Genomic DNA, 11,780 nt, shown 5'->3' with positions numbered 1-11,780 from the left:
GTCTTCGCCAGAAGAACTGGAGGCCGCGGCCCAGGAGAGAAGCCTCAGTCCGGCCCTGTCTGCAGAAGGGACACTCTGATGCAAGTGCCACCCGGCCGCGTCTTCGCCCCTTCCCCTGCACAGGGGTGCTCTCCCTGGGGTTCTCCCTCTGTGGGGCCCACTGGCAAGGCCATGAGGCTGGTCACAGTCCTCTGGAGGCCTGCTGTCTGGGGTCCTGCACAGTCCTGGGGAGGGACGTGTATGTCGGATGGGGGCTGTGTTGGGGACTGGTCACCTTGAAGCACCTCGAACAGCCTCTTTTGCCTCGGGAGGGGGGGGGAGGTGTGGACTGCGCCTGGGTGCTTGCGGGCTGCAGCGGCGTCACTGAACTTGCTCCCGCCGGAGGCCTGTCCTGCTGGGGCTCTGGGCTGCCTGGCACACCGTACTGTCTCTCCGGGATGCCCTCTTCCCTGCCAGGGTTCCAGCCTGTCTGGGCGCCACAGTCCAAGACATCTCTGTTACATTCTGGAGGAGCTTCGAACTGGGCCCTGGCCGGCACGGCAGGCAGCCTGCGATCAGGCGCAGAGGGGCCCTCGGAGCTGCCCGGCCCTCCCCCAGCTTTCCCTGGGCCGCCCCAGAGGTCCCCAGCGGCCCCAGGGAGTGGGCCCAGCGGGTGGGGCTCACACCAGGCCGGGCATCTGCGCCCGCAGGAAGGGCACGGAGGCAGCTGCCGGGAAGGCGGCCAGTGGGTAGGCCAGGGCCCCGGAGAAGCCAAGCAGCGGCGGCGGCGGCGCGGGCGCGGCTGGCGCCAGCGGGAAGGGCAGCGCGGCGGCCGGGGGCCCGGTGGCGGCGGCGGCCGGGGGGCTCTCGTGGTAGAGCACCGGCACGCGGACGAGGCGCTGCGCGCCCGGCGGTGACAGGCTGGCCGCCTCCAGCTCGGCCGCCAGCTGCCGTTTCCACTTGTTGCGACGGTTCTGGAACCAGATCTTGACCTGCGTCTCGGTGAGCTGCAGGGAGGCGGCGAGGCCCGCGCGCTCCGCGCTGCTCAGGTAGCGCTTCAGGTCGAAAGTGGACTCGAGCTGGAAGACCTGGCTGCGCGAAAAGACCGTGCGCGTCTTCTTCTTGCGGCCGCCGCCCACGCCGACGCCGCCGCGCGCCTCGCCCGCCACGGCGGGAGCATCCGCCAGCTCCGCCGCCTCCTCCGGGCCGGCCGCCGGGCCCCGCGCCGCCAGCTCGGCTGCCTCTCGCTGCAGCGCTCCCGGCCCGGGGCCCCGCTGCCAGGCGCCCTCGGCTCGGCCCATCTCCTCGCCTGTCTCCGGTGAGTCCCGGTCGCTGGCTGCAGGGGAGAGAGGGGCACAGGGTTGGTTCTGGGGCTGATCCCCAGACCCAATCACTGCGGCCGGCTGCTCCCCCAACCCATGGGCTCACCCACAGCTGCCCCAGGGAAATAGTCCCCGGGCAGGGCCCTGCATGCCGCAGGGCTGCCTGGAGATCTCACCCAGGGATAGAGAAAGGCAGAGGGAGGAGGTGGTGAGTGGAAGACCAGAGAGCAATACTGCAAACCAACAGGCTGGCAACACACTCTCACTCAGAGCTGCACATCCACACCAGGGGATGAAAGCGGAAAGAGGAAAGAAAAGAAACACAAAATGCAAACAGAAACACAGAAAGAAGAGAGGTTCCCGAAACCACAGGCTCCGCACTGAAACACGACAAAGCCTCTCCGGCGCCACACTGCACTGGACGAAGGATGCCCTCCCTTCTGAGATATAGGACGCACCAGAAAACAAGCAAGGGCAGCCTGACTCCCCCGGCACCCAGCCCTACACCAAGCCCCCCAGACACAGAAATAAAGACCTGCAGTGACCCTCCCCATCCCCTATCAGAAGCCGAGGCAAAATTCCCGCTTGCACAGAAACATCCCATTGGAGAATAAACAAATGCAAACAGTGCCCAAAACAAAACTCCAGGTGACACCAGGATCCCCACCCACTCCCCACTTTCTGTTCCCCTCACCCAAATGCCCACGGAGGCCTACGCGTCCACTCTTCCCCCAATGCAAATACAAACGGGGCTCTGCAGAAACACCGTGGCTGAGCCTGTGCGCTTGGGGTTACAGAAGGCCACAGGGGTTCCTGAGCTCATAATCCAAAATACCTGGCTCCAACTGATCTCCCACAAGTAAGGAGATGCCCCCCAGGACTGGCAAGGGATGGTGCCTCCAGGTGAAAGAGTCTGCCCAGGACGCAGGGGCACGTCCAGATTCCAGGCCCCCCGCTTGAAGACTGCAGCGGCCAGCCTGTGGGATTCAGGCCGACCCCGGGCCAGTTTGCCCTTCCGCCTCGCCTTGGCCTGAGCCCCCTGTGCCAAGGCTTGGCAGGCCTAAGTGGAGTTTGGCCGCTCCAGCCCCTCCAGCCCTCGGAAGCCAGTGGTGTGCCGGCAACGTGAGTGTTTACAAGGTGTGCCAACACCGCTGGGCTTGTGTGTGTGGCTTGGACCATACCCCGGTGCCCCTGGAGGTACGCAGATTCGAGTGTGCCCCTGCCCAACCCCGGTGGTGTGAGCCCTCCCAGTGCCTGACGGTGCCTGACGGGGAGTCAGGTTCCAAGCTGGCGTGTGTATGCTACCAGGAGCCTCTGCCTCCCCACAAACCCCGAGACCCCAGACTCACAGAGGCCCACACACTACCACAACACAGCACGCCAGGCCTGCCGGCTCTGGTGGGAAACCTGGACCCTAACCCGCATTGCACGAAAGAAGAAGCCGTGTCTTCAGGAGCTGCCATGAGGGCTGCAGGGGGAGAAGACCCTGGGGCAAGGTGGGGACCACATCTCACCCTGCCAGACCTTCTCAGAAACACTCCCAGGGCGGGGGGCACTAAATGTGATCACTCGATTTCAGGGGAACCACCGAGCCCTGATCCAGTGTACGTGAAAGGGGTGGAGGCCCCAGACTTTTCTGGGTATGGGCTTTGTGAGGTGGGTCCCTTTGCAGAAGGGTCACTCCCACTCCAGAGAGGGGTTTATTGAGAGGGGTCTGGCAACGGATTTTGGAGCAAGAACCTGGAAGAGTCCTGAGCTGGCTTTAGTGTGTGTGTGTGTGGGGGGGGTTGCTGGCCAAGCCTGGGGGCCAGCGTTGGAATGACTTCCTGGTGTTCCTCCCAGGGGTCTTCCTCCAAAGGGCAGGTCCCCAAGGGAGGCGGCAGGTCCCCAAGGGAGGAGGCGAGCCTGGGGAGAGGAAGCAGAACTCAGGGCCAGAGGGGTGAGCAGTTGTGGGGCTGAGAACCCCCACTCCCAGCCTCTGAGCCCTCAGCAGGGAACAAAGGCATGGGAGGGGGAGGGGCAGAAAAGGAAGAGAGAGGGGTGGGACTGGGGGCTTCAGAACGGGCTCCCTTCTTGCCTGGGAGGACCAAGAGGGAGGTGTCGCCGGCCCCAGCCCCTGTCCTCAGCTCTCAGAGGAGGTAGGGTTTGGGGGGCGCAGATGCTCCCCCCTCCGCTCTCCAGCCCCCCAACAGTGTCTCCCTCTGCTCCAGCCCCTTCACGTTTCCGGGTCGGACTCTACTTTGTCTTCACTTCTTCTGCCCGTTACGTCCCTGTCTTCTCACCATCACCCGCGGGGCTTTTGTGTCTGCGTCTTCTCTTTTCCTCTCTCCCCACATCCCTCTTCCCCCTTCCTCCATCCCTCCCTCTTCCCCCACCCTCTCTCCGCTCTCCGTCTTTCCCTGTCTTTTTCCAGCCCCCGACCCTCGCTCTGCTTCAGCTGCCCGCGCTCCCCGTCCCCGGGCTCCTCTCCGAAGGCTCTCCAGCCTCCCTGGCACCCGCAGAGCCTGGCGACGCGGAGCTCCCTGTCCCGGGGAGCGGGCCTCCAAGCCCACCCCGCTACACGCGAGGAGGAGGGCGGCCCAGAAAGGCCTCCGACGGACGCACAGTCCGCGAGCACCGTCCCCGCCGGCCCACCCCTCCCGGCGCCCCGACTCACTGTCCGGACTGAGGCCACCTCCGTAGCCGCCGTGCGCCCGAGGGTACCAGCGCGTCGCGCCGCCGCAGCCCAGCGCGTAGGGCGGCCCGGGGCCGGGGGGCGGCCGGGGACCGAGGCCCGGCGCGCCCGGCCCGAGCAGCGCCCGCGCCCGCGCCTCCCCGCCGGGCCCCGCGCCCGCGCGCAGCTGCCTCCGCCGCTGCAGCCGCCGCCTCCGCGCCTGCTCCGCGTCCTCGTCCTCCGGGTCGTCGTCGTCGTCGTCCTCGTCCTCGCGGCCGCCGCCGCCGCCGCCGCCGCCGCAGCCGCCCTGGGCCGCGCGCCTGGCGCCCTTGGCCTCGGCCGCCAGCAGGTTCTCGATGAGGAAGGAGGAGGCGCGGGCCGGCGTGGCACGCCCGGGCTCCGTCAGCTCGTCCGGCATCGCGGCCGCGGGCCCGTCGGGCTCTGCCGGGCTCCTCGGGGTCCCGGGCCTCCCCTCCGGGGACAGTGGCGCGCGGCTTCCCGGCTCGCGCGCGCGGGCTGCCCTGGAGCCGCCGCCGGGAGCGCTGGCGTCGGGCCCCGCCGGGCGGGCGGCGGCCTCGGCGCGGGGCTGGGCTGGGCCGGGAGCGGGTGCGCGCCGACAGCCGGCCGGGCAGCCGCCTCGCTCGCCTTTCACGTCGCCGCTCTGGTCGCCGCCCGGGCCGGCCCCGCTGGGGGCGGGGAGGGGCGGGGGAGGGGCCGGCAGGGGCGGGGCGGTGCGGGCCGGGCGGGTCGCCGGCGCAGCCCGAGGACGCCGCGGCGGGCCCCGAGCGCGGCCGCTGTCCAGAGACGCCTCCGGGGGCCGGGCGCGCGGGCGGTCGCGAGGCCGAGGGCGGGGGGCGGGAAGGTCCGGGCCGGGGGTCGCGGCGGGGTCGGCCCCGCGTGATCCATTCCCGGGGCTCGCGCCGCCCGGGCCGGGGGGGGGGCGTGGGGGTGGGGGGGGCGGGGCCTCGGCCGGGCGGCCACCCATTGGCCGCGGGGCCCCGATGAGAGGTGGGCTGGCCAATCACCGTCCGGCCGGGGCCGTAATTGCCTCGCCGCGGGGAGAGTGTTGGACCAAGCGTGAGTAACTGTGCGCGCGCTCGCGAGTGTGGTATGTGCGTGTGTGCACGTGTGTGTGTGTGTGTGGATGTGCGTATGCACAGGGGGCGTGAAGACCCCGGGACTTCTAAGAAAACCGTCCGAGGCTGGGCCACAGCCATTTTTTTTCAAGACTCTGGGTGTCAGGGCTGCAAAGCTGTGGCATATTTCAATATTTACACTTAATAAAATACGCTTTCCGTGCCAAATGTGGTGCCATAGAACTCTCTGGTTCCCAGGCTCAGTCTCAGAACGTAAGGAAATGTTCGCCCCCACCCCCGCCCCGGTGGCCCTGCCGGCTGCGCAACCGAAGGCCCGCTGAGTGAGAGCGGCTCCCCAGCGTCCCGCTCTCCGGGAGGCCCGGGCCTTAGTCGGGGGACGGGAGCCACTGCCCCCGGCCACGGAAGTCTTGGGGGCAGAACTCATCCCTCCCTGAGCCTCCGTTTCTAGACTGTGAACCCGAGGGGAGTCTCCTCCCCTTTCTGCAGCGGGGAGCGCGGTGACAAACGTGCATCCCGGCCCACGCCGTCACCCTCGGAGCTGTGTCCGCTCAGGAGTCACCTTGTGACCCAGCTTACAGCACGGTCGCGCGGGTGGAGCCGGCTTCATTGGACGCGGGTTATCTCAGAGAGACATCCTAGCCCCCAGTGCCAGCCAGGGACCCGCAGTCCAACCAAGTGCTGCCTGCGTTCTCCCGGGAGGGCTGCAGGCCGGGTTCCTGGCTCGTTTCAAGTTTCCGATCAGCCACCGCGCGGGAGCATCAACCCCATTTTCCAGAGGGGAAAACAGAGGCGAGGCGAGGAGAGACTACTCCAGGTGGTAAGTGGCTCTGGCAGGCCTGTAATTCCGGTGCTCTGGGCCCAGGGTCCTTCCCTGCACCGCCGCCCCGCAGTCGGATGGGGGAACCGCGTGGTGAGGCCCGGACACCAGGCCCGGACAAAGCACAGCCTCCGGACTCTGCAACGCTGCACGTCCTGAGTGCATTTCCTGGCGTGCCTGCCTCCAGCCGGCTTCCCCTGGTCGGCCCCACGCCAGCCCGGGAGTCCCAGGTGCTGGGATACACATGGGGGGGGGTGCGTTTCTGCAGCCTTGAAAACCAGATGCTGCGCCCATCTTCTCTGGCCCTCACATTCCGCCCCCGGAAGGGGCAAAGACCATCAAAGGCAGGGACTCACCCCAGCCTGGAGGCAGACACAAGGATGAAGACTCTTCCCACTTGGCAGAGATAGGGACGCTGAGCAAAAGTGGAGACAGCTGGGGTCTTAGGGAAGAAGTGGGGTCTCCCAAGTATTGTTCCCTGGGGGCACCCAGGGTCAGAGAAACTCCAGGGGGTAGAGCCAGAAGGGGGCTAAGCCCAGGGAAGAAATGGCAGCCTCAGTCCTTTGGGAAAAGAAAGTGCTAGCCCGGGGCTCATCACACCGTCTAATCCCTCACCCGAGGGCACTTCTGATAGTTGGGGAAACTGAGGCCAGAGAGGGACCCAGATAAAAAGACAATGGCTGTAGGGGTGGGTGCCTTCCAGATAACCACCTACTTGAGGCAAATTGTCCTGGACCCACCTTCAGCACATTTCTTGAACCACGAGCCTGAGAGGTTGGTGCCCTTACTCCCATTATTTCCAAGCACCTTGAGAGTGGGGGCTTCCTCAAGGAGTCTGGGTTTAAATTCTCTCTGCTCTCGGGCTGTGTGGCCCTGGGCGCGGGTGCCTCCCCTCTGATCTCGGTTTCTTCTATGAACCTCTGGTAGTAAGCGCCCTGCCACGGCAGGCTCTTGGGAGGGAGGCCGGGCGCACCCGGGCGGGGGGACCCAGGCACCGGCGCTCTCCGCGGTCGCCCTACTGCCCCTGCCGCGCGGGGCGGGGGGGCGGCGAGAAGTTCGGGGTGGGAGGCGAGGGGACAGGCTGAATGCGAGCGGAAGAACCTGGGCCTTCTCGCCGCCTCCCTGGGCTTGCGGAGGGCGCTTCTCCGCCGCGGGCACCGGTTCGCGACGACTGTGAGCGCGGAGCCCGAGAACGCGCGGCGCGGTCATGGGAGAGCGGGCAGATGATCACCGCTGGGGCTCTGGGTCGGCTGCGGAGGAGAGGGAGCCGCACGGTGCTCGCCCAGGCCTCCCGCCTCTGTGCGCCGCGCGGGTCCCGGAGCCAGAGCCCCGCAACCGGAGGGCAGCTCCGCGTCGAGGTGGGGGGAGAGGCGGGTTCGGAGACGGGATCGCTGGCAGAGGCGGGAGCCGGGGATCACTGCCGCGGAGGCTTTGCGCCTTCGGCCCGGCGGGCAGCTCCGAGGGGCTGGCTGCTCTCAACCCCAGGTCAGTCTCCGGCAGTGGGTCGATGGTCCGGGCACTCTCTCCAAGCACGGACACGCGCGGGCCCTGACATGAGCAGGGTTTGTGGTGCTCAGGGGGCCAGAGCTCAGTTTTGGGTCACCCGTGCCCCGTGAGCACGGGGCAGAGGGGCTCCCGGTGCAGAAAAGTAGAGCCTCCAAGTCAGGTTGTCGGGCTCTGTGAGGCACCCCCACAGCCACCCTTCCTTCCTCACTTCTCTGTCCCCTCTTGTCTCCCTTACCCGCTCCACCTCCCTCCTCCCCCTGTGTAGGGGGACCCCCGTAGAGCCCCAGCAAAGGGTCCTGGAGGACACCCAGTGCTCTTCTCAGCTGGACAGTGAGCACACCGGGCCTTGTCACCGGAGTCCCAAGTGCCTAGCTCAGGGCTGGTGGCCACAGACACCCCATTAAGGCAAAGAAGTGCCGGTGGGACTCGTCCCAGCAGCTCGGACCAGGAGTCAGTAAACTGCAGCTGGGCACCACCTGTTGTGTTTGGTCTTGATAAGCTTTCTTTTTAAAATAATTTTAGGGAATGTCCACTTTTACAAATTCATTTTTTTAAATTTAAGTGACCTCTACACCCAACATGGCGAATGTCCACTTTTAAATTCAAATTTTGTCTTCTTTTTCTTCTTCCGTCTCTGACCCCAGTCCCATTTGCCCTTAGCTCACCCTCCTGCCGCCCCACGCACGTGCTCTTGTATATTAATTCACATTACGCATCTCCTCTATCTCGTATTTTTTTTACCTTAAAGCCTAAATTTGAGATCTATCTACGCTGATAAGTGTAGTACTGATCTTTAAATCACTGTATTCTAACCCGACAGTCACATATGCCATGTGACCGTGTGATGGCCGTGTCACACATTTTCCCAAAACTTAGTGGTGTAAAACAGCCATCTGTTAGGGGCTCAAGGGGTCCGTAGGTTGGGGGTGGCTTGTCTCCAGTGGAAGACTTGACCGTGGGGGTGGGGGGTCAGGTCTGGACTAGCTGAAGGCCCGGTGGCTCATTTATCCAAGGGCTGAGGCTGGAGTCAGCTGAGGGAGCCCTACATGGGTCCTCTCCATGTGACCTGGCTCCCACACAGCTTGGGTTTCCAGAACAAATGTGGAGGCGGGTAGAGCGAGAGGAACACAGAGCCTGGCCTGGGAATTCAGAGCTTCGCTCCTCTGTCCTCTGTGGACTGCAGCAGCCCCAGCGCCCATCAGGGCTCACAGCGAGGGAGCTCACAGCCCCATCTCTCGGTAAGAGGGTCATCGGGTTGAGAAATCTTCTGTGGACGGTCAGGAAGAGACAGGTACCTGCCGCACAGAGAGTGGGCTGCCCCGCTGGGGGACGTTGAGGTTGTTGCCAGCCTCTGCTATTGTCCCTGTCACTGGGATGAACACACCTGCCGGAATTTCTGAGAGTTGTCTAGGGGTGCACGCCCCCAGAACGGCACTCCTGGGGTGAAGGGTCTATAGCAATGCAACATCACTCAGCACTTCAGAAGGATTCTTCAGAACAACTCATCAGTGTCCGTGTCCCCTCATCTTCATGAGCGCTTGGTTTTATCTGGCTTTCGTCTGTGACACCGGGATGCGTATCAGGGGAAATCAGGTTGTTTTAGGTAGTGATTCTCTGGTCGCTCATCGGATAAGGTTGCTCAGGGGCAGGGAGATGAAGGGGACGTGGGAGAGCTGCTGCGGAGGACAGAGCAGGGATGGGTCGCAGTTAAGTCAAGAGGGCCTGTGCTTACGAAGAGCTAGAGAACAAGGTTCTTAGTTTGCAAAGCCATGGGGAGCCAGGGAAGGTTGTTTAACCAGGGGAAGGGTAAAGCTGAGCCTTAGGAGGAGTAACCTGGAAGAGATGGCACACGCAGGGTGGGTGAGAGATGGCCAAGCACAAAGGAGGGTCCAAGTGAGGGCAGTGGCCATGCCAAGGGGCCCTGTCTTGGTATCCGTCAGCTGGTGCACAGTCCAGAGCGGGGATGGGGGCGGAGCCCAGTACATCCTTGGTCTGCTCCCCACGTGAGAGCCAGCATGAAGTGTCCTTGCAGCTGTCCAGATGTGCAATCCGGCACTCAGCTGCTGCATCCCCTGTGGTCTTGGGCCAGTCGCAGGCCCCCCAGGGACCTCCCCTGAAAAGCGAGACCAGCAGTGCCGTCCACCAGCATGAGGGGAGATCACTGTGCAGGCGCGTCTTTGGTGTATATTAAAAATGTTTGCTTTGAAAAAGACCAAATGTCTGAAAATATTTGGGCTGCCTTTTTTTTTAAGGGTCTAGCCACATCCCTCCTTGTGAAAGCCCCCCTTTTAAACACTGGGAAGAGGAGGCTCATTTTCATAACATTGTTAAGTGGATGGTTCCCCAGAGTTCCACTCCCTGGGAGGCGTGAAAGAGGGGGAGGGAGGCAGGGTGGGGCAGGGGGAGGGGGGAGCAAGGAGGAAGGGGGAGCAGGGGTGGAGGAAAGGGGGTAGGAGGAGTAAGATGGCATCCTCAGCACTGGAGGGGTGGTGGGGAAACTCTGCAAGGCGCCTGTGCGCGTCCACCCCACTCCCCTCCTGCAGCCTGGGTGACTTCTCCCCAGCCAGCCCTGAAGATGCTCTCTCCCCACGGGAGCGCCCCAGAAGCGCCCCAGCCCTTCCCACTTACAGCTCTCAGTGTGTGGGGGAGGCGGACAGAGGAAAGGATGCGCCAACCCCAGTGCACTTGGCAAAGACTCCCTGGGAAGGGAGCCCTGCCAAGAAGGCTGCTCTGCCTCCAGCCGTCAGGCCTTTGCCAGGAACAGCTGCCCTGGGCCAGAGCTGGGCTCTCGGCCTCTGCGCACCCCTAGCCCAGGCTTGGTGGCTGTGCCACGTCCGTCCCCTCCTGGAGTAAGCACCCACCTGATCCCTGTGCGCCCCCCACCCCCCAGCAGATGCCCAGCAGACCTTGGACCTTGCCAGGAACTCTCACTCATGAAGGGATATATTTTCTCTCCAACATTTTATTTTGCAAACTTTCAAACACGCACAAGTTGAAAGAATTGGCCAGGGAACACCCAAATGCCCACCATCTAGAGTCTTCCATTAGCAGGTTGCTCTCCTTGTTCTACCGCATCTGCCCATCTCCCCACCCCTTTATCCATCCATCCAGTTTTCTTTTTTCAGTGCTTGGCCATCTCTCCCCCACCCTGCGGTAATGTGTGACTTTGGGTCCCAGGCATGCCGCTGACCGGCAGGGAGACCCACTGATCACCACTTCCTCCTCTGGGCGAGCACATAATAGGGCCCCCCGGGGATGGGGAGACCATGTATGCCAAACTGATGCCCTGCCCCGAGAAAACACTCCTTGGGTGGACGATCTCACGACCTTTCTGAAGTGTGATAACAAAATCTTCCTCGCGGGACGTGGGCTCTGTGTCCGTAGTCACGTTTCCCACCTCAATAAAGACACGTTGCGGTCACTAAGGCTCAGGGGGGCAGGAATGTCTGGATCTCATATGAAGAGCAGGCTTTGGTTTCCACAGTGGAGCAGAGATTTGTGCTCAGAGTTATATCCCAACCACTGGGGACCTTCAGATGGCTCGGGTTGCCCGTGACCTTGATTGGAAGTGATTTGAAGAAATGGGGCTGGAAAATAGGGCCGTGACCACAGTGTAGGGAACCTCTTCCCAGGAGCTGGAGGGAAGTTTCTGGAAACCTCGACCAACCAGCGTGAGAACCCCACAGTCTGGCTGGCAGTACCCTCTCCCTTTTGGTCCTGGGATGGATGCCTGTGGCCTGGCAGGGTGTGCTTCTGCCCTCCCCGCCCCCCCCACCCCCACGCAGGGTGCCAGCGCAAAAGCGAGGAAGCCCCACTCCTCAACAGCCCTGCATGCCCAGCCCAGGGGGTTCCGCGAGCACTTCCCAGAACCCCAGCTCTGGGCAGACCCTGTCTGGGGCTTCACCAGGCTCACATCCCCTCCCCCCGCCACCCCGCAAAGACCCTGGGGAGGGCAGAGGACACCAAGGTAACTCACTGCCATGGAAAAACCTGAGAGCCACGCGCAGATCAACAGGGAGTCGGTTATGTCAATCATGATTCATGGCCACAGTGCCTCATCATCGGGCAGCTGGGGAGGAGGCATGGAAAAACCTGAGAGCCACGCGCAGATCAACAGGGAGTCGGTTATGTCAGTCATGATTCATGGCCACAGTGCCTCATCATCGGGCAGCTGGGGAGGAGGGGGGTGCTCCTGATCCGCCATCCTCCCAGGGAAGTGGCTGGGGGGGAGGCAGCAGGACGGCACCGCTGGGTATTAATGGGAGGGGCAAGTTACAAACCGATCCGTGCACACTTGTAAGGACTATACAAAGGTGTGTTCACACACATTCATTAGTGCACCCTCTGTGATGGGCTGAACGGCAACCCCCCCGAAATTCCTATGTTGAGGTCCTAACCCCCAACAC

At 63.6% G+C, this 11,780-nt stretch overlaps 1 protein-coding gene across 1 annotated transcript; it reads right to left on the bottom strand.

Annotated features, from left to right (window-relative positions):
* Positions 1–659: 659 nt before the first annotated feature.
* On the bottom strand, positions 660–4,372 carry HMX1 (H6 family homeobox 1). The gene is made up of 2 exons (XM_027600723.1): positions 3,958–4,372; positions 660–1,315 (listed from the first exon to the last, which is right to left on the bottom strand). Exons 1-2 carry the CDS (start codon positions 4,370–4,372, stop codon positions 660–662), a joined length of 1,071 nt encoding a protein of 356 aa, XP_027456524.1.
* Between the last annotated feature and the right edge of the window lie 7,408 nt (positions 4,373–11,780).

This window comes from Zalophus californianus, chromosome 2, assembly GCF_009762305.2.
Source record: "Zalophus californianus isolate mZalCal1 chromosome 2, mZalCal1.pri.v2, whole genome shotgun sequence".
NCBI classification, from domain to species: domain Eukaryota; kingdom Metazoa; phylum Chordata; class Mammalia; order Carnivora; family Otariidae; genus Zalophus; species Zalophus californianus.
Note: the sequence above shows the minus strand (reverse complement) of the source record. Positions and strands in the feature narration are given on the sequence as shown.